The 22,997-nt window shown below is 39.1% G+C and overlaps 1 protein-coding gene and 1 long non-coding RNA gene across 10 annotated transcripts in view; one reads left to right on the forward strand and one right to left on the reverse strand.

The window, feature by feature from the left end:
- The window catches only part of LOC107267862 (ankyrin repeat and fibronectin type-III domain-containing protein 1), an 80,153-nt gene that overhangs the window by 19,626 nt on the left and 37,530 nt on the right, over positions 1–22,997 (reverse strand). For all 3 annotated transcript variants that reach the window (XM_025085046.1, XM_025085044.1, XM_025085045.1), the window contains 4 exons: positions 22,457–22,605; positions 22,008–22,136; positions 20,090–20,279; positions 14,720–14,973 (listed from right to left, as the gene is read on the reverse strand). In XM_025085046.1, the coding sequence (XP_024940814.1) occupies positions 14,720–14,973; positions 20,090–20,279; positions 22,008–22,136; positions 22,457–22,605 (722 nt within the window). The remainder of the gene's footprint in view (positions 1–14,719; positions 14,974–20,089; positions 20,280–22,007; positions 22,137–22,456; positions 22,606–22,997) is intronic.
- On the forward strand, positions 10,471–12,535 carry LOC107267864. 7 transcript variants are annotated; one of them, XR_003059694.1, is made up of 4 exons: positions 10,471–10,914; positions 11,268–11,486; positions 11,551–11,725; positions 11,806–12,535. It is a non-coding gene; the product is annotated as an uncharacterized LOC107267864 (long non-coding RNA). The 7 variants fall into 7 exon arrangements; XR_003059695.1 differs by having other exon boundaries at positions 11,268–11,479; XR_003059697.1 differs by having other exon boundaries at positions 11,268–11,479; positions 11,560–11,725.

Consider the following 22,997-nt stretch of genomic DNA (forward strand, 5'->3'; position numbering starts at 1 on the left):
CTGCATGATATCATCTTTAATGATACTGCAGATTCTCACAAAATTATTGTTCTCGGAGATGATCCCGTGACGGAGATCTCGAGATTTCGCAAGCGCACCCGAAGCTTCCCCGCCATTTTTCATTAGGAATGCGATGAAATAGAAGTTTCATATTTATCGACGTTGTAGCTGAGACTTCAACGATTAAAACGCGCTTTTAATCATCCAAATATGAGTTTGCTAAGGGGTTAAATTATCCGTTTGAAAAAACGTCTAAATTTTGCGAGTTCCGCTCGAGGCGCTCGGGGGACTACTACTCTACCACGCGCGCCAAGCAATTGTCCCCCGAGCGCCTCGAGCAGAACTCGCAAAATTTAGGCGTTTCTTCAAACGGATAATTTAACCCCTTAGCAAACTCATACTTGAGAACGTGCAGTATCATTAAAGATGATATCATGCAGAAACTGGACCAGATTGGCCGGCGCGTTCGGAAGTTACGGCCATTTAAGTGTTTTCACTTCAAGGGGGTGTAACTCCCCCTAGAGTGATCCTACAGGGGTTCAATGGGGGTGTTTTTTTAATGCCGAAGGATGCTCTCTCTCGTGACCTGATTAAAAATATAAATTTCCTGCCGGAACTACTAGATCTCGAATTTTTCAAAAAGTTCCAAAATGCATTTTTTCACTCCAACCCCTGCCATACGCCCATTTTGTATCCGATCGGGATAAAACCTTTACCATTCGAACGGAAAGGAAATTTCCTAAAAAATATGTCTTTGGTTTTTCGAAATCTGTCATACTTTCACAGAAATGTAAAAAAATTCAAGTGTTGCACTTCAATTGGACGTTACTGTATATTACGTAGGATAGAGGATCGATTAAATTGGAAATCAATAAAATAGGCGACCTTCGGTATATAGATGGAAAAGACAAGAAAATAATGATCGCAAATTACGATACGTCATACGGTACAAATATACAGGATGATTAATTCGAGAGTGACTACCCTAGTCAAATGCGTTACTTGGTGTCTATTTTAAGGTGGTAGTTTTGAAAATTAAAAAATTAATTCAAAGAAAAATTGAAGAAATTTTTTTATCTATCCCTCAGTTTCTCGCAATTAATCAAAGGATCCGCCTAGAGGGTTTTTTCCTGTGAAAGAAGATCGTCATACTTTTTACCATAAAACCTTTTAAAAATGTTCGACGACTAAAGAGTAACCTTCCTACTTCGTTTTCCTCAGATCCCCAGGGTGCGCGGGAGAATCAACGAAAATCTCTTGACATAGGATGAGGAGTGGGTGATATATAATTTCCTACGAATTTTTGACAATTTTCAACATGTCGAACCACCAAGAGACATTCGAGGCAAAGAATATCTCGCGAAAGAAAATAGCAGTAAACGCACGGAACTGTCACTGACGTGAAGGAATATCGCGGAAAAAAAGAAAAACGCACTGATATCTTTTCTTTTTCTTCTTTTTTAGCTTTTCTACGTCCCCAATTTCAATCTCAAGACAGATGTCTATTGACATCGTCAGTCCGTGACTTCGCTATGCATTGTTGGTAGTCTGGACGCCTGCAGCGCCACCATAACAAAAGTTCCGTCGGCGCGGGATTTTCGAACGAGTCATTGCCACCTCGTGTTACAATGCGAATCCCTATATTGCGTGATTAGTTAATCGTACCGCTTAATTATTAATTCAACAAATTGCTCAAATCTTAGATCAAGATATATTTCCAACGAGATAAAATACTCGTATACGTTTTACCTTTGCGCTCCCTGCTGCTAATTAACATTGATGACGTTATTAATTATCACCCCGGCGGAGTCAGTTTACTCGGCGTTTCGCAAGTAGATGAATTTTATCCTAATTCAGTTACGTTTCTTGTGACCCTTTCTAAACATCCCTGTATCGCTATTGGTGTCCTCCTATCTACAGGTCCTTTCACCTTGGCTCTTCTGAACTCTCACGACCAATTTTTTCAATACCTGCTTCAGATTATACTACCTGAACTTGAATTACGTATTAATTTTACATTAAACTAACAAATTTTGAAAAGACGCAAAAACTCGCATATTTCGATACAACATTTTTTTGACTTGAGGCCATTCGAGTTTGTACAGTTTCTTCCAACATGATACACTTAACTTTACTAATTATTTCGTAACACCATGTAGAGGGTAATGAAGCAAGTATTATTATTATTATTATTCTTATCTCCCGAGGGATACAACGTACCGTAATTGACGTGAGCGAATTAACGTAACGAGTCCCGAGGATACATACGGTGGATATGATCATGAATTTAATGAATATTTTTCATAAAAAAGAAAAACAACAATTCCAAGTAGAAAGTTTTTTTTTTCAATATAATACGGTCAAAAGTAAAACAGAGATTAATTCGTCGACGTTCGTTCTGTACATATTGCCTCATAAAAATTTCACGAGCAACTCTGTATACAGTATCTCGTTTCGGTAGATCAAAATGAGATCTTTCGTGTATGAATCCGACCAGGTTAACCATCTGGTTCAAGAAAGTGAGTTATTTCAAGCTAGATGTAATATTGTGGCTTCAAATAAAAAAAAAAGCATAGTAGAGAATAAAAATGTCCTAACCCATATATCCTATATACATATATACAGTATAGGGAGTTTCGCCCATGAAAAAAATATAGCTCGTTGCATTTACATTGAGCGCACTATTTGCAAGTCGTAGTACACTCAAAGGACTGTGTTACCAACAGCGCAAGATGTACCCACAAGTCGGCGACGGCGTTCACCCACATATCCACTGGGTACACGGGCGCGTCAAGCCTCTGGGGGGGAGTAAAGACATTCTAAAAGAATTTTCCATCCGACGTGAATGCAGTTTCTACTTGACTGTCATTTATTCATTGTTACTTTCGGTGCCCTGAAGTAAGTGGTGCATCGTGACGGATGGATGAAGGAAGGTCTGGTACCGTGTCGATAAGGAAATTGTAAAAAGTCAAAAAAAAAGTTAACCATAGCAATGAAATGTGTCAAATATTTTTTCGTAAAAATTTCCAATTTTTGTTTTTTAATTTTTTTTTTTGCATTTCCGACGTATTCCAACTTACACGTAACTGCATGCATACACGTGTGCAATGAAAACGCGATGGGTACCTGGCTCTGACACTTTGATAAAAATTCGAAGAATATTCGTCCGACTTTTCTTTACTTTTTTTTTTTCCAATTCTCAACATGACGTCTCGTCGATTGGCGTCGCTTGGAAAAATCTTGCTTAGTCGATAACGTCACCTGAAATTCACGTTACCGACAGCTGCCTACGACAACTTTACAGGGATGCATTGGAATATTGATATCCAGGATGCATGTGACAAATGCGATAATCTGATATATATATATATTGTAACGTTCCGACCTTATACCCCCCTATCCTTTATCCTTTTTCCTTCCCAATCATTCATTCTCGATGATTGATACGTCAAGAGCCCCACATAAGAGTGCATAGCGCACTGTGGATGTGCATAACAGTATCTGAGAGAACTCCTCCAATCCTAGAATTCCTCAATAATCCTATCGACCTCTCACAGCGACGCCGATAAAGGAAAGAGAATATAGGACCTTCAATTCTCTAATATTGCATAATTCCCTTGAATCTAGTCACAGCGACAGTCATGAGGATATAATATTAGAAGTTATTACCTTTAACATTCCTAGAATCCGGAATACAGTCGACAGACTAAAATCAAAACAAACAAGTGCCCAGACGCTATAAGCGGGCACGCGCCGAAGACAATAGAAATACCAGTAAGCCGGTACTTGAAGAAACCGGTAATCCAATTGGTCAAATCAAATAATCAAATCAAATAATAAATCAAAATATCAAATCCAAAAAGCGACGTTAACACCTCGGGTGGATAAAAATCGTTATCCCCACTAGTTTTAACGTATTTCTACCGAGGATATAAGCAGCGGCTTCCTCGATAGGAACTCACTCGAATCACTCAATTCAGTCGGTCCACTCGACGACACCACAAGACGACAAGAAGCCAGTAAAGATTTGGAAAGTATAAATTATTAAAAAGCTAGGAGAAAACCAATCCTCTGTTCCAGAGCGAACCAGTGAACAGTATTGTACTGCGAACTGTGGGAACTCATCCTGGGCAGATCCTGGTCTTGGAAAGCATTGTGTCTCCACCCTGTATCAGGAAATCTGCCATCCTTGTAGATCTTCTGCATCGAAGGCATTGTGCCTGAGCTGTCAGAAATCGACCACTACATAACAACCACACTCCTTAAAAAGCTCAGCTCCCAATATCATTGTGATTAGTAGCTGTCTGAGCATCCCATAGCTCTTACCAGGCCTAAGGACATCCTTGTAGATCTTCTGCATCGAAGGCATTGTGCCTGAGCTGTCAGAAATCGACCACTACATAACAACCACACTCCTTAAAAAGCTCAGCTCCCAATATCATTGTGATTAGTAGCTGTCTGAGTCGAACCTATCCTTAAGATAAGGGATTCAGCAAACGGGGTTCATTGTGATCTCCCGTGGGTACTGAATCATTATCATCCTAACCTTCAACTGGACCACGGTCTTCGGACGCATTGTGCAATCTGCTGTATCGTGGTTCCAGCTACCTCTCTCCAATCCAAAAGGCTAGCAGACATAATAAAGTAAACAAAAAGAGTTCTTGTCGCCTGTGGTATTACAGGCAAGCTAGAGACAATTGTAAAGTGTGTGTATGTGTGTGAGAGAGAGAGCAAAATAGAATATTAAGGATACCTAGTCTGTAAGTTATAGGACAATATATCATTATTTTGTTATCTTGAAAACTCCAGTGTCTAAATTGTTTCTAAAGACGCCTGCCCTGTGCACAAACCCTACAAAAAGTCTCGTGATTCCTAAGACACAAAAATCACGAAACGTCTCAAAATATATATATACATACATATATATTTCGTATCTTTGATAAAAATTCGAAGAATATTCGTCTCCAAAAGACCCCAATGCCAAATTTTATATATATAGCAAGTAAATATTAGCAACGTTATTAGCTCTCAAGCAGGACGTCGGGACGCTCTCTCTATCAGTCGCGTACAGATGATAAATTAAATTCCAGAAAACAAATGTTCCAGCATTTCTCCAGTTGTCATTGTAGTCAATCTACAGGAAATGTCAGGACTGAATTCGGATGCAGTGACGTAGCGACGAAAATCATTTTCCACGAGACGCCAATGAAAATGGCCATAAGAAAATGAAAATGGACAAATCTTATATATTTCCCTTAAAACCTCTATATAAGGCTCGGAGACCTTTTTTTGTAAATACTACAAATCTGTAATCACTATTTCCTATTACGCTATTGCGCGGTAAGGCCTTATTACAATTTATTACGTAATTATAGGATAATCCTGTTATTTTCCTACTCACTTGTATAATCATAGAGGAAGATCTATAGATTAAGTTATAATGATCGAACTGATACGCGAGTGTAAAAGCAACGTAAAGAAACCATAAATTATCATTGATCGAGCATAATCGATGATAACGGGATATGAGGGTTGATAAGGATATATCAGTATGTTTTTGTTATTCGTGAATAAACACTTTTTTTTCGATATTGCCGCTTGCGTTTAGCAAGCATGAAATTGATTTGGGCTAATTTTTCAGATAACGAGTGAGTGGAGGTTGGTACGGGTGGGGTGGTGATGGGTTGATAAGTTGACGTTTCAGACAAATAAAAATTAAAATTGATGAAATATACAAAAAAAAGGCGATGATAATGATTTTTGCAAAAATCAAACTCAGGATTATAGGAGAATAGTATATCGTGTGACAAGGGATGAAACAAGACGATTTCATACTAGGGTGAAGTTGGCTGACTGAGCAGTAGGAGAGGGCTGACGTCACCCGACGTGGGAAATCGTGTTTCATTCCGGGTCACGTAATATATCTTTCATATTGCATTGAAACTGGGAGTTTAATGTTTGGAGCCAGTCGAAAGGAGACAATTTCAGAACGATCGCGCAGCAACACATGGCAAACACAACAACTGTCAGAGTGACAGATATTGAGAAGCTTACAATAAACAAATTTAATTCTGACAGGTATTAAACGGAGTCAGCAACTAATTTGGTAGTCAGAAAGTACACGTTTTCTGCCCTGGGTCAGAATAAGTGTCCGCCCTAGGTGAAACCGCCTATTTTCGACTGGCTATAAGCAGACATTGAAAACCGTTTCAATGTAGGTAATACGGAAAAAAATTTTTTTTTACTAGGGCTGAAGATGTTTTTTTTAAATAAAAAAAAATGTTTCACGTTATCAATGGTTATTTAGGTAAATTTCGAAAAAGCTAATCAGCCAAATTCTCACGGGCAATCCCTTAAACCCTCAGACGTTTAGCTACTATAAAAGCTACATTAATTTTTCATCCGTTTTTTTTTTTTCACGTCCACGCAAAGCTGATGCTTATCAAAGTTCTTAATTACTTTGGTTAATTTCATTTTTACCTCAATTCAACTCGTACCGTAAAATCGCACCATGATTGTCCCACCGTTCCCCGAAGGATCCAAATTGAGTGAAGATGTCGACCAGTCAAATTCGGATAAATGCACGTAGAAACGGATCGATTACAGAATTGAATGGTTGTTTAAAAAAAAATTATAATTCAAGATTTTTTATTTTTTTTTTAACACTGCTATCACTTCACAATTTATGTACGAAAAATTTCAATTTTCGATATCGATCCATTGATCGTTCGTCACGATCGACGATTGATCGAGCAATGCCACGCGTGCGCAATGACAATAACAAAAATTCAAAAACTCATGCAACGACTTTCGGTATTCCCATCGATCACAAAAACCGCCATTAGGATAAAGACAAGGCGCGTCCACAATTAAGATAGCTGAACATCGTAGAGCCGATAGAATTGATTCGAGATATGAAGTCAGATATGTCGTCAGGTGGAAAATGAAATTAAGATAAAAAAATATTTTCGAGAAAAGTCATTCAAAATTTTTTCCAAAATTAATTATATATATATATATGAATTTCTTTGTCATTTTTCAATTTTCATCAAAGCCTCTCTACGGGAACGATCGCGTCTGATATTTTTGAAAATTTTCCAAAATCTTTTTTAACTATATAACACTGTCACAATCATTATTAGGTTTTTCGCGTTTCAAATTACAGCCACTGCATGTCGATCTCTTGTGAACAGGCTTAACGATTGTCGCTCGCGTTCCATACGATCCAACGAAAAATTTTCTCTGTTCCACTACGTGGCGATAAAGGGAACGCGTCTCGTGAGGTCCTTACGAAGGGACGGAAGGACACTGACTGAAAGAAGGAAGGCTCGGAACAGATGGGGAACCAAGAGCATCGAGGCATAACAGGAACGGAACCGGCAGGTGAGTAAAATATCGTTAAATTCAGAGCACAGAACGACCGAATATCCAAACTAAAAGTGAAAGGACCTGTAGCCATATTTCTTCCGACTTTGAAACGCGCGCTTAACGTAAACCCAAAAAAGCAAGTGACCAGCCAAAAAATATGCGTTCAACTGCTCGCTGAAGATACAGCGCCTTTCAGTCCATAAAAATAGTGATTAAATATACAGAGTTTTTCAAAATAAATCCGTTAAATAAAATTACCATAAATACCGTACAAAGCCATCGGACTGTGAAAATTTTATTAATTTTCCAAAAATAACATTTTCGCTACTGGACTCTCCAATTTTAAACAGCCTGTATATTGTCCGTCAGAAGCACTCATATTCCCATCCCAGCAGTGGCCAGGGTTGCCAGGTTAAAGAAGGGCACCTGCTTTGTGCGCCTGTTCGCATACAGCTTGTTTCAAAATATCGCAGGAGAAAATTGAAGAATGTAGTTCCTGGCAACGTTCGCGCGGATACGTCACTTTTTAACGAACCTGTACTTTCCTACCTCGTAGTGCAGGTGCCGCCCACCTTTCCCGTGTTTTCAACCGAGGACAGGAAGATCAGGCAAACCGTCGTCGTAACGGAAAGTTTCCGGTGCCCTGGTACAACGTTAATTTACCGCGTTAACATAGAGAACGAAAGAGAGAGAGAGAGAGAGAGAGAGAGAGAGAGAGAGAGAGGGTGAGAGTGATGAAGAAAAAGAGAGACAAGATATATAGAGAAATTTAAAGAGAGTTAAAAAAAAATAGGGACCAGGATATCCCAATACAATGCTTCTCAAGGTACGTTTACACGAACCCCGACGCTCATTTGGAACGTGTCTCTAATAATACGAACGTATAGAAAAGGGGTAAGCAGGACAAAAGGGGTTGCAAATTTTAAGAAGAACGTTATTATGCTTTTCACAGCCACCGGATATCCTGTTAGGATTACAATGTAATAACTAAGAGTACGAGAATAGGTATGTATGTGCGAATATCTATATATATATATAACGTATTAATACATACTTTACATATAGGTATAATTCTACAGACATATATGTATACCTATATCTACGGTACAGGTAAAATTACATATGATTCAGAGGGAAAGAATATTTTCGATTGAATCTTTTATTCCGAATTCGTTTTCAATTTGCAGCATCCCGACGGATCACGTCTCGTACCACGTAGCTTGATTGTGAGAAATTCGCAGAGCAGAATTATCACCCAGCCCGCGAAGCACGAGATAGGAGTCTGAACATAAAGGGAATAAAGAGTGGTCTTAGGTACAGCGTCTAATGTCTGGCGAGGCGAAAGATAGATAAATAGAGAGAGAGAGAGAGAGAGTGAGAAGGAGAGAGAGAAAAGAGAGAATTAAAAAGAAAGAAAGAAAAACTACAACAAGAAGAAAAATGCACGGCTTACTTCTGGCAGGTTCAAGTACAGGCACGTGGCAAAGGGAGCCATTTCGAATCTTAGGGTTGGCACGGATGGCGCATTAGTGTACTTGAGGAACTAAGGGGACCGCCATATTTCTTTATTTCTTACGTCAGAATATATACTATTGACAAACTGTCTTTCGAACATGTTCGTAAATTTTCCGAAATTTTTGTATCTCTTAACTTTCCTTTTTAGCCCTTTTTATAGAGCTCCTCCCTCCTCCTCCACCCTTCACCCTCTTCAGGACTTTTATTACACGCGCGCAATAAATATATATTTATTAATTCCTCTCTCTCTCTCTCTGTCTCTCTCTCTCTCGTTATTTATAGTCCATACTATACTCAGAGCAAGGATGTACAGTGCATTCGCCATACTACCACGTGCCCTCTAATTCCCTATATAATCCCTTCGGGATTACTTTAGTACTGACACTAAACCGGAAAACGCCTAAGTCGTGCATGATGCAAAAGGCAAGAGAGATACAGAGCGTCGCGACGCTCGTATACATACGTGGCCCCAGAAAGTCACATAGGTTAAGTAAAGCAGCCGCATGACCGATCTGGTTAAATGGGGAGATGAAACTAATCCGAATCTTTAATGAAGGTTAAAATTACGAATAATAAATTGAGAATAAAAATAAGTAACGTAAAATTTTTAGTTCAAAAACTTCGCGCTGATAAAGGTTTATTCGGGTTTACTATTTTTTTGCCGTTCCTCCTTTGAAAATTCATCAAGGCGTCCATTTTACCCGAAGCAAAGGCTGATTGAACATTTCGGCAACGAGTTGCGATAGTCAACCTCATTCCTGTGAATATTTCCTAATTATGGACGAAATACAGTGTGGCGTAACAAATAAAAAAAAAAGACTCGTCCGAAAAGCACGAAAACAAAACATGAAACGAACGAGATACAACAAATTATTTGCTTAGTCAATCATCCATTCAATTAAAAGCACGTGGGCTGGATCGCGCATCTGTATAGATAACAATATTTACATATATCGCATACGAGGAATTTCGTATCTACATAATCAGATTACGTTCGCCGCTATAACCGGGCGTAATTCACGGTTTAACGATTTCCCTCTGGTCCCAGATGTCGTTACCATTCGCATATATCGCGTTTCCCGTGAGAATTCAGCCGAAGTATACCATACACACATTATAGCAATATATCGAAGTGATATAAGCAGCGTGTATTGTACTTTCACTTGGCGACCAGTAATCGATGACGTAACATCCAGTCTGCCGACCTCCGACGATATTTAACAACAAAGACAGGCATTGCGATCTACGAGTAAATCCTAACATCAAAGAAAGTCAAGAAAAGTCAATAAGACTTTTTGTTGTCCTCGAAAATCCAATGGTTTATAAAATCTTAAATTATGTTCTCGAAGTAATAGAAACGTTCAAGACTGATATTGAACACCATAAAGGAACATAAGACGTTATCAATGACGACTCACGGTAAAGTCGCCTCTAAGCGTCTTCTTGGCGTAAATCCTTGATCCATATCCAGGAATCGTAGTTACACGCACATCACCACGTGATAACATGAAACGATGTATTTAACGAATAAAAAAAGCGTATAGTACATTTTTTCGCGTTTCTTGTTATTTTCAAATTTCCCGTTTAGTTCCGAGCAAATGGCGGAAGGCGAAGGTAGGCAGCGCCATCCTGCGGACGACGCCAGCTACATTCCATAGCATATAACTTCGCGTCGGACAGAGCGTCGTCGGAATAATAGGTTGATATTGTGTAGAATGGATGCTGATGGATACGCGATAACTGTTGTGTGAATATTTATGAGAAATATATATACACGAGAGATGGATAATCGACTGTCCTTAGGAATCACTGTTAGACGTACGCGACGATTCGCTCGGAGATAATTTTCACACGTGTCAATGTAAGTCGGAACGAACTCGCGGCACGTTCTTCTTTTGAACAACAAGATATTCTCCAGGTATCGTTTATTCGATGTGTATGAAGGTGCATTCACAAGTGTGGAGCTGTGTGAGTCGCGTGTGAACGGCGCGTGCGCGTCGCAACCGATCCTAACCTGCTTGCCGCGAAAGGGTCTGTGTACAGGTTATACCATAGACTTGGTTATACACAGGGTACAGCGTTAGTCAAGTTCAACACTATGTTATTTTCTTATATCCCTCGGTCGTTTCGTACTTCTGTACAAAAAGGATAAGTGGTATCTCGCGTGACAGTTATTTCTCACGCAGCAAGGGATATCATCAGATTCGATTGATAGAACGTGGGAGAAATTGACAGTTGGTTAAAACGCGTAGATATGCTTACATAAAAATATGACATCCATTGAACGAACAATGCCTCGATGTGAATGGAATTTATTCAAAGAATTTTACTGCATACGTAGCCTTGAATTTCTTTAATGAATCGACCTGTATCTTTACTTTCAGTGTATATAGGTTTAAACAGGGCCCCGTAGACCCCCTAATTCAAACAGGCCCTGTAGCTACCTCTACACTTGAAGGATGTGCTTTTCTACAACCTCGAAGTGGGAGCGACCGGTTTGACGTTTGGACTTCTTAAGGCCCCCGAAAGGGGCACGCTCTCATTGGTCAGGATCTCAACGTCCTCAGGGCCGTGTCAGACGGGTCCTTTAGGTCAGGTACCAAGTAATAATTTTTTTTCTCTGTCCAACATATCCTTACGGTAGTCAATCTCACCGTCGTTATCAAGTTTCTTCAGGACGTTCCTGGGGGACCGACAGACTGTTGGAAATTACCGAGGATTTCGCGTTACGGCAGTAAGCTCTTGGCAATTTAAGTTGGTACCAGAGACGTGACCGCGACCTCTGAACTTCTAACGACGACGATACTCTCCGAGGACCTCCTGGACGTGGAAATCCTCCAGAGTAACGTGCATACAATGAAAATCCATAGAAGAATTTCAATTGAAATCCTAACGATTTAAAATCTTTTCTTTTTGCTGCAGATACACTTTGAGTAACGTAACGAGGATGTCAAGGTCAATCCCACTGCTATCCTATTATTAGAACTCAATACTCGGTCTTTCGAAAATATCTTGAACAACATAAGGGAATATACGATTCTTCAAAATGATGTGACTCTGTACACTCGTGGCAAAGGTCTGATTGGTTTTAGTTACCGGAAGTTCCTTGATATTACCTGCAATCCTCCATGGGTAAACTAACTGAAAAAGTACGTATGTCAAGAACGAACGCGAAAGTCCATTCCGTTGTTCAGAATCATAACCATAAAAAATCCATGTATTTTATATTTTGCTTCATTCTTTTACGTTTAGCCGGCACTGCACCTTTCGCCAAGGCGACACTGTTTTATGGCAAAATGAGTGCCGGCGAATATCCGCGTAACGTGAAAGCAACCCTAAAGCCGAAAGGTTTTACGAAGAAAGCCTTGTCTTTAATAAATCTCATATCAGTTTTCACGATGATCAAGCGCGACTGTCAATCCCAATCGGACTTTCGTTTTCCTTCTATACAATACATCACTCCGTTGAAATATGATGAAAATTTGTTCACGGGATGTGTCATATATTCTTCTTTGTTTCTTATAAATATTTATCTTTTCTCTTTACCCATATACCAATGTTCCCATGAATCCACTTTTCATCCTACACGGTGAACTTTAAGCTACCTCGTTAAATAGCCGTATATTATAATAAAAGTTCATTATCGTGTTTATCCGACTGTATTTAATTATCGATCAGCTGACCGACATAAAGTCTGGATCGGTGAGCAGTGCTAATACGTATACATAAAAAGACTAGTATCCAATTCTATTTTACACTATACAAAACGGGTCACTGACCTTCGAATTACTAATACTATAATTTACCTAATCGATCAACGATCGATAAGTCATTTTTACAATTAAACTTCTACACGTTCGTAAAGTCAACGGAAAAGTTTAATTAGAAAAGCTATTTGCGTGATTACGCAACTGCCAGATTTTCATACTCCTCTCTCAACACGTGAATCAACGGTCCGCCATTAATCGTTACCAAACGACTGTTAGGCTAATCGCGAGCTTATTTGCAAGGTCGTCAAACTAATTTTAACTGTTCCATCCAAAATGGGGATTATAATTATGTTCCGTATAGCTACCGCGTACAGACATTAAGCAAATATTGCCTGTAATCGTTACACGGCAATAACGTATATAGTTTTATATATCAACGACATATAAATTATACGTATAAACGAAAGTAAACGCATTTTCTGCTATTTTATACACGATGTCTAGCAGGGGCATACATATAATATTTTGTGATTCAAAATTTATTACCGCCTAACCTCATAAAACGATGATAGTCCGTTCGCTATAACTCGTGCCGTAACGTATAATATAAAATAATATAGTATACACATTATCGCCATTTTACATGACTAGACTGACACGCGCGTGACTAAAAACAGCAGCGCTCCGAACAAATCCAGTATCGTCCTGTTTACTTATTTTAAAAAATTACGATTTTTGTACCGAGCGACTCCAATTTACAGCATCGTTTTTGCGTTCAACCCAGCACTTTTCGCGTAATCAAAAACAATCGCAGCCTAGAAATGGCTATTTTATTTAAATATTCGAATCAATATTCAATGATGCTCATCTTAGAATAAATTGCAATTTTATTGTACTCATTGTACACCATCGACGGTATGTACAGGTCGTTTCAGATGCAATGACGTATAATGAACTTTGGAACGTGTTACAGTAAAATATAATAACTTTAGATACAATTAACAGTCAAAATGAAAACGTTCCAGTTTCTCATAAAAATATCCGTGGTGGTAGTATTATTTGGAAAGTGGCAGAAACGAGGCCAACAATGTCTGCTAATTGTAAGTACAGGTTGTATACAATGGATCAACTAATTTCGTGAGACCCGGCTACAGTGCGGTGACATTAAAATTAATAATCCATACGCATTGTAAAGTACAGATGGCGCTTCAGGTGGTTTACGAAAATGACGATAAAGGAAAAGAATACAAATCAAGTGCTGCCATATTAAATGTCTTTATCGCTGACGATTTAAACGCAAGTAAGATAAAACCAGGCTCTCTTCTCTCTGCGACTAATTAGCTTCAAGATAATCTGGCCTTGAATATCTGTTTTTCGCGAGTACAGACACTCTGATCGTTCTACCCTCTATGTCTCCTAACTTAACCTTAAGGAGCTCGAGTAATCCTGCTTTCTCGCCCTTCTTCACGTAAATTACATTTAACAAGAATTCGATATATACTATTTGGATATTTAGCCATTCTGAATGGGCTTTTAGCTATGTATTAATTCGAGCCGGATTACATCGGCAGATTACGCAATGATAAAAGTCCATCCTCCAGCAATAATAAATTGTCGACGTAATTGCACGCAACCAACGTGCCGGTACGTTGACTCGATACAATTACGATATAATTCACTGTCAACTGTATCTTTTATATATGTATTCTGTATATACATATATCCCTCTGATTAATCAATTAGTAATATTTATATGCACGCCAAGTAGCGAACTTTTATTTGAATACAGTGGCGCCATCTGAACTTCACGTAAACTACTCGAAGCTTTATAACGATTAATGGCGGACGTCGCTTCGGATCCGTGCAATCATCGAGATCGTGCATAGGCTCAATAAAGCCGCGTTCACACTGGGTGGTAACAGGATGGATAGGTGCAGGTAACAGTGTAAGTAAGATAAAGGTGTCGCCATCGTAACTCTTCATCCTGAAATTATGAGGGTGTACAATGCCAAAAATTATATTTCCCTTGTATATGGTACGGTCAATCGACTTATTATTATTATAATTCAGACCTTATGTTTCGATTCGTGTCAGACAAAACTCATGGCTGATTTTCATCCACTCACCGACTACTGCTCTGTGACCCTTGACCCGTCGACCTATGTTAGGCGATACGAGGCTCAGCCTGTCGCTTCTTGCGCCAAGAAGCGGACTTGGACTTCTTCTTGGAGGTGGTGCATCCGCCATCAAGCCATAGCTACTTCCGGAACTGATGACACTTCCGATACCTCCTACACCGCCGATTAATCCCCACTCGGCAACACTGTCGATCGAGCTACTTCTTGGCAGACAGGAACTCGTGCTGGTACTTCCTTCGCGTCTGTTTAATCATACAAGGTTACATATTATTATCAGAGCTCTTATTGACATTTGTTTTATTTACCCCAGTGAGCAACTCATTAGGATTTATTTACGTTTGTAACGGATCGGTTGAAAATTGTGGATGGGAAACGTGGGCTGGGATTTTATTTAAAGTGAATGAACGGACCAGTTGATGAGTTTAGGGATGAACTGGGGTGGGGATGGGGGGGGGTCGAAATTGCGTGGAAACGGGACTTCAAAGGTTTGCTGGTGGTTTTCATATATAAACCAGTGACGAAAGTAGATCGCGAAAACAAATAACGGGAAATGTTTGCAAGGAGAATGAATCTACGCTGCAAACAAGACCTGCGACAATGCCGCGATCGTTGGCGCTACTTGTGAATCGGGCTTGAGGTATCGCGGGCCCAGGTTGTTGATATTGGCGATTCACCCTGCTCGCTTGCGTCATGGTACCTTGTACGAGGAAAATAATAATAGAGAAGAAACACGAGAGGAGATAAACAATTCTGAATTATAATTTGACACTACGAATGGAGGCGCCCTCTTTGTACCTTCCGCAGGAATTAAATTTGTTAACGTGCTCATTAATTTCCTACGTGCTTTTTAGGTTAGAATAGACTTTGAGGCAGTAATTTTGAATTATTAAAAGCGAAAGTGACAAATGACAGATCTGACAGGATATTCAACTGTAACAATCGTCATGTGTTTCAAAGTCATTTATTTTGAGATGCCCGCGCAATTCAAAATTTTCAAAACCAAAAATACCTGATATCCAAATTTCGCGAGGCTTTTTAAACCAAGGGAAATTGGACCACCGGAAACAAATGGTGGACGATTTCCATCCTGAACATCGTGTAGCCAATTATCTTCCATGGAGGACAAAGAAGTGGGGCACCCTTATGCTTTACGGTAACCGAATTTGAATTTTAAAAAAGGAATCAACGGATCGTTATTTTACCACAGAAATTGGATCGCTCAAGGGACAGACCTTTAACATTTCCTTCCTTCGTCCCTCTTAGTTTTCATCCCTATATAAATGATTTCATAAATAATGACAAATGACTTTGATAAATTGGCAACCGGCTGGTTCACCCCATACGCTAATTCGGACATCAATTATTAAGAGGAATATCGACTCCTGGACATTTCCTCGTTGGCGATTCACTGACGAGGCAGAAAGAAATTTCAGAGACATTCGGATGAATAGTTTCTCGAACTGGCAACATCTCCACAAAGTCCGTCAAGACTTTTGGTCACGATGGTATCACGAATGCATCAACGAATTGACAGTTCGTCATAAATCGACCAGAGGACTCTCTCTTAACCTTACCTAACCTTAAAAAGCTGTTCGACTTTTTTCTCAAATTCTCGCCACCCATTGGCATCTGTTTTATCGACCAGGTAAACAAAAATATAAAATCACTGTACGCGAGAATATTTTTTTTCTTAGTCTCATTTTCGAAAATAATTATATAAACTGTAATTCAATTACCTACGGTCGATACACTTTTTGATTAAAACGTATTTACATACACCTCTCAAAATATTTTTTTGGCAAAAATTTTATTTCACGTTCACAGCTGAATCGTCCCGAATGACATGTCAACATAAGCAACCGACTGTTACATAATCTTCGCGAGAGTTTCAAGAGAATGCAGAGTCGCTCTAGGCAATTGAAATTTTCACGTAACGACGGGGGTGAATAAAGGGAAAAAAAGATGAATGAAAAAAAAATGGCAGTAATTTCACGGCTGTCCGTCCACCGGATAGATACATTTGCCTGAGGTTGGATATATTAACGGCGAGTCTACACACAGAGTATAGGGTGACTCTTCACATAAGGCTGTACAGTGCGTATTAAGGGTGACCTATCCTTATACATTCTATTAATGGTTCTGTACGTATGCATCGGCAATGTGTTTGAGAGCTCGTCTTAATACGCTGTACGTGGGTATATACATAGGGGATGGTTAACAGGAAGGGTGCGAACATAATTTCATAATGTCGACGTTCTACAACCCCCATGACGAAGATATTAGATGATGACCTGCTACCATCACGTTGTACGTAATATCACGTCTGGCTAATTTTCCACTGTTCTACTGTATGCGAAGGGAGGTCTACAGTAATTTCTTTTTAATAACCCTCGCGCCCTCAATTAACGAAGAATTTGAAATTCGACTAATTTCGCACAGTTCATACTTTTTTCATTAATTCTTTTTCGAGTTAGGAAAAAAATTGTTGATCGCTCGAATTTTTTGTAAAAAAATTTCAAATTCTAAAAAATACAAAAAATCATCCACTTTGATGTAGACGTTCCTTTCGGAAATTTTAATTTAAATCTGAAAAAAGCGGAATTCATTACTTCGTTGAGCCTGGAAAATACTGTACAGGCTCAAATAGATAGGGTTGCAGTAACGTTACGTGCAGGTGCAACTTCGAAGTGCAGGTGCAATGGTATTCGAGGGACAAGACTTTGCAGTAGGATCCAACGGAAACGACGTGGTCCGTTGAACGAAATGCTTCATTTCCGGCAGGGACGATTGCTCTGGCATAGAAAGGGGGATATAAGAATGGCAACGACCCCAAGTATAAAGGACAAGTTTAACTTTGAAAAAAAAAAGGGATGAGAATTCCGGATCTCCATTTGAAAAATTTCTCCCTTCAATAGCACTTTGTTTCGTTCGTTTCCACCGTATTCGGATTTTTACTATTTTTTTGTAGCTTTCAGCCCCCGTTCTCTGGTCTTCACTCCTCCCTCCCCACTTTCGCCTCTGTACTCAACCTCTCGTATCTGAACAGGGGGCCTTCAGGGGACCCAAGCACTGTCTCAAATGAAGACTACGGCATTTTTTTTTTTTTTTTTTTTCATGATCCCATTAGCTCTTTTTGACTTCTTCCCTACGGCACTTCCGCTTCTTCTAGGAGTCCATTTCCGGTGGCTGCTGAGAGGCTTTCGAATTTTCCAATTTCTAAGTGACAGGTGTCAGAAAGTCTGTGGAGTTCTTTTGGGTTGAATAGCAATGGCGTATAGTTGAATAGTAATAGCGCTAAAATCGTTTGTTGCAGAAATGTCGAGCCGTTAATTCAAATAAAATTTTAAGCTTAATTGCGTGCGCATAAATGAATGATTCTTTAGATTGGATACGACTACATCGCTAATGTGTATTCAGAGATTTCAAAAATCCAGTTCGGGACACCCAGGGGGTGTATATCTCGGGATAGGGTGGTCCGATTCGATCGAATTTGGTCTCATTCGACAGCCTTTAAAAAGCGGTTAAATAATATGTAAACTAGAATTCTATAACACTTACCTTTAACATTGTTTTGACTGTGGTCCTCCCAGCTTAATCTACATTTAGGAAGTCCATGCATTTTTGGCATTAGGGGTGGAGCGGAAAAATTATTTTTGAAGCACTAAAATAGGCTTTAATTAGCCTTTAGTTATGGCATAGGTTATATGTTGAAACTCCTATGTGGTCGCCCTAGGTTTTTCGACTTTTGCACTGTGGTGAGGTAACGACAAATATTCACTGTTTTTCGAAAAAATGGAACACTAAAAAAAATACCTGAGAAGTAAAGGGGAGATGGTGCTGTTAACTGGGTTAATAATTTTACAACAAAAAATGTCAACCAGTCGAGGGGGTATTTTTTATGGGAAAAATAAATAATGAGGGAAACTTGAGCGGGTCGGACCATGTACAGGTAAAAACTACTGAGAAATATAAACAAGGGAGAACATTTTGCCAAGATTTTACAATCCCTTTTACAATCCCTCGTTAAAAGTTGAAACGAGAGAGAAATAAGTTTTGAGAAAATATTAAAAAAAATATTACATAAAATAAACAAAGTGATTTTACTCTGCTGACCTTTTTTTTTTAAGGAAAAAAAAACGAGGCAGAGTATTCACCCTTGAGACGTCAAGGATCAATGAACATTAGGAGATAGACGAGTGTGAGAGGCCTGAATGCACAATAAGGGGTGGCTTAAGAATCCCCAAGAATACTTTTACAGCAGCAATAGGATAGGCCTACTTTTGATATAGGGGTTGATATGTTCAGGAAAAATTGCGGGTCCTTAAATAAATAAGCTTTTTTCCGAGCTGGAATTTGCTACTCGCGTAGGTATGTCATTGACATACCTACATGAGGGGTTGTAGGGCAGAAACGAAATTTAACTAGCCCATTCATCCCCATTGGCTTCTACCTGACTGCCTGAAAATATTTCACCCTCCTATCGGATCTTCTCTTACCTGCCCCTATTTATAGATTAGATTTTCTACCCCTAACGCTTATCATTCACCATCGAACGATTTGGCTGTACGGGAGATTTTTAGGGGTGGTATGGCTCCTTTTCGTTTTAATGTATTATTTTCCGTCGTTTTCCTTGATTCCAAAAATGCTGAATTTTCAACCCTCCGAAATCGGCAATTACGCACGGCTCACCCCTATTATTTATATGCCAGTAGGTCAGGAAGGGTAGAAGATTAAATAAAAGTTATGTATTCTGTGGCTTCCTTTGGTCTGGTAAAATCCACGATTTTAAATTGCAGTGCCTATTACATTGCATCATTATTTTTTTTTAAATTTCCACCCCTTAATTTTAATGTCGTTAACTTATGTCATTCGGCGTCGGGTAAGCCAACCCCCTTCTCTTCGTGTCTGAAAAATCTCCAATTTCTTAATCAAAATTTAGCGTTCACATTTAAGGCAACCCTTAGACTTCGCTTCCGCCTAGCGACAGCAGTATGTAAATTTCTTATTCACAAAAAACCTATCAACCCTCGGTACTGAATTTCACGTTCTACTCCACCACTGAAATTCTTTACCTCTTTCTGTTATGTACCAATATCAACCCTTCCGAACCCTTCTCCATTGTGGAATTCCAGCAAAAAAATTCAATTCCCGAATTAATCGTACAGTGAAAGAATTGATGGTTTGAAAATTCCAAAGCCCCTACTCGACAGTAAATTTAAAAAAAATGTTCCGCGAATGTGCTGAAAAATAATCTTTTCAATTTTCCACAATTGCCCTCAAATGTTAATATTTATCGTGTCAACGTAACCTAGAAAAATACGTAAAAAAAAGGAAGAAAAATCATCAAACAGCCCCTACCTTTCCCACGAAAGACGCCGTGGAATTTCATCGCTAAGGGTGAAACTCGGCCTCTGGTTGAGCAGTCTTGCCAATCTTGTCAAAGGTTGAGAACCGCTTATGCTCGCGGTACTCAACCTGCCACTTCTCGTCGAGTTGTCCTTGTAAGATTCCCTGTTTCCCGGGCCGCTGTCAGAAACTCGACGCTCGGCTAGGCAAAAAACAAAATCCATTAACCTTTATTTTTTGTTTTCCATTTCACCAGCTAGAGATACCTTAACGATAATTACAACAGGGCGCAAAGTATTATCGATAACGCTAACGAGTCTCGAATGCGGCAAAATTGAGTAAATACATGAAAACCCCGAAAAAAAGTCAATTTTATAAAAAAAAAAAATCCTCCATACAAAAAATGTCTATCGTAGAGAAAAATCCGCGTCAAAGAAAAGAGCCAAACAAATTCGACCCAATTAACTGTGTTGTCGAAAAAAAAAACAAAAAACAAGTAAACAGATAATTCAAAGCATCGACGTTCGACAAAAATACTTAACCAGACTGTATCCCGTACAGATTCTAATTTTAGTAGATATTTTGGGTAATTGGCATAAAATTACCTAAACAAACAAGCTCCGAGGTAGGTTTGAGATAACTGTACCGGAACCATCGCTCCGATAATCGAAAGGATGAAATTAACAATGATAACGACTGATAACGAGCCTGCCTAATGACACGTAGAACTTTAATGACACTGATACAGCAATGATAGTACTATCTATTGCCGGTCCTTTGACAATCGCCCAAAGCCATGTGAAATAAACAAGTCGCGAATCAGAGCTTTTAGGTGATAATTTACATACGAGCATTGGACAAAGTCAAGGATACAGTTAAAGCCTATACATATTCATATATAGATATATATTGACTGTATATCCTCTAAAGTAGCTTTTAGCTAACAAACCTTACAATTGCCAATCCTCCAAATGCGATTGGATGAATATCGCCACAGGCACGAATTGCCACCTTTGTTAGCTAAAAGCGTCTTTGCCAAGCTCCGAGTGAATACAAGTGATAACAGACAATTACGATATGCGATGGATCCTGTTATTAATCAGTGTCCTGTTGCATGATAACGAAGTTAGCATATAATAAGACAAGCTCGATGCTAACGAGGCGAAAATAATTGAAGATAGAATCAGCGCCAATTATACAATTCAAAGTGGTAAATAATTATGCAAATTATTTTCATTTAGATATGTACAGCAGATAAATACACTATTCGCAACAGCTGCTAGGAATTTTATGGGAATTACATTGATTTGTTTATACCGAACGATAATCCATTACAGAACCTAATTATATGTATATTATTATATAACGCAAAGTGAGTCGTCGTTAATAACACTAAGTAACTATGCCAGGCACAAAACCAACCCCTTTCGCTCTGCGGACAACCCTTTCACCCTTGCAAAATTTGCAATCATCGTGGGGTAAACAAATTATCGTCAATTTCTCAACTGAATAGCATCATCCCCATTCTCTCTCTCTCTCTCTCTCTTATTTCGAATATCTCTAGATCTACAAATCTTCATCTCTATCTCTCTGTATACCTGCTGTCTATGCACATATGAACGCACCTTTATTCCGGGTTATTACCAACGGGTCAATAATTAACCCAAAAATGTCAGTCGATTCATTCGGTTGTTAACAAAAAATGACTTTTCCTTTCTTCTTAGAATGCTAGCGTTTCGCCGTATAAGACCTTTTATATATACATATAATTTTTTTCTTTGGATACTGCTCAGATTTCATAAAAGGTGCTGGAACTGCCCAAAAGTAAAAAACTACCAAAAGTACAATTTTCATAGACATAAAATATTGTTCTTAGCTAATATATAACTGCATCTCTGTGTATCAGGCTTTAGACATATCCTATACGGACCTACGGTATCATCCGTAAATGATATCCTTGGAGTAAGAAGTTTGGTATAGTGTGAAGCCGTACTGCCACGTTTCGCCGTAGAAAGTTGCTCCGCTCCGGATGAAACAAACGCAGTGCCCGTCGAAGCAGCTGAAAATACAATAGACACATTGATAAAAGGAATTAATCGATAGTATAAAAATAAAATAATAAAATCATAATCTACATGTATCGCAAGGCAATAATCTCCAAGTTCAAGTAAGGATTATTAAATTGTCCACTATTCTTTGATGCTCTGACGTAATGAGACATTAAGGGAATATGATACAATCAAGGGATGCTTATACGCTCGTTACCCCGAATACGTTTACAGTGAGTTCACAAAATGGCTGATTATACGCCTGAATTACATTGGACAAAGGACCCGTCGGTTTCCTAAACTAGAATACAGACAAGCCACGGTGACGTACCATTGTATCGTGCATCGATCTGAGCTTGCAGTATATTCAGTCCAGGTGCAACTATGGCCGGCAAGGTCCTGGAACGCAGGAGTGGCGCGGGACGACCTCCTGCACCTCGCGGGGGTCTCACTTCCGGTTTGCATTCTGCGGCTGGAACGCTGAAACAGAAATAGGAAAAAGAGATTTTTAAAAACCGTGTAAATTAGAGGAATAAAGTGAAATAGGAGCAAGGCAGCCATCTTGGTATACATTCAAAAATTATATTAAATATTGAATAATATTAATTAGTGGGTGGCGGGAGAGGGTGTAGATGGACCAATTTTTGAAATTAATTTTATTATTTTCAAAATTGACGCGAGGGACACATTTTTACAAGATGAAGTTGGTAATAGTAACGTTTGCTCCAATCGGAACGGTTTGTCGGACTTTGGTCTTTGAACCAGGTCCTAGTAGCAGTGACCCCCGTCGACCTCCGTGAGGTCACGATGAGTCCCGGACACGAGATTCTACGGAGACATTCGGCATACAAAGGAAGTTCATTCACAATGGC

Source organism: Cephus cinctus, unplaced genomic scaffold (assembly GCF_000341935.2).
Source record: "Cephus cinctus unplaced genomic scaffold, Ccin1 Ccin1_scaffold0457, whole genome shotgun sequence".
In the NCBI taxonomy this organism is placed as follows: domain Eukaryota; kingdom Metazoa; phylum Arthropoda; class Insecta; order Hymenoptera; family Cephidae; genus Cephus; species Cephus cinctus.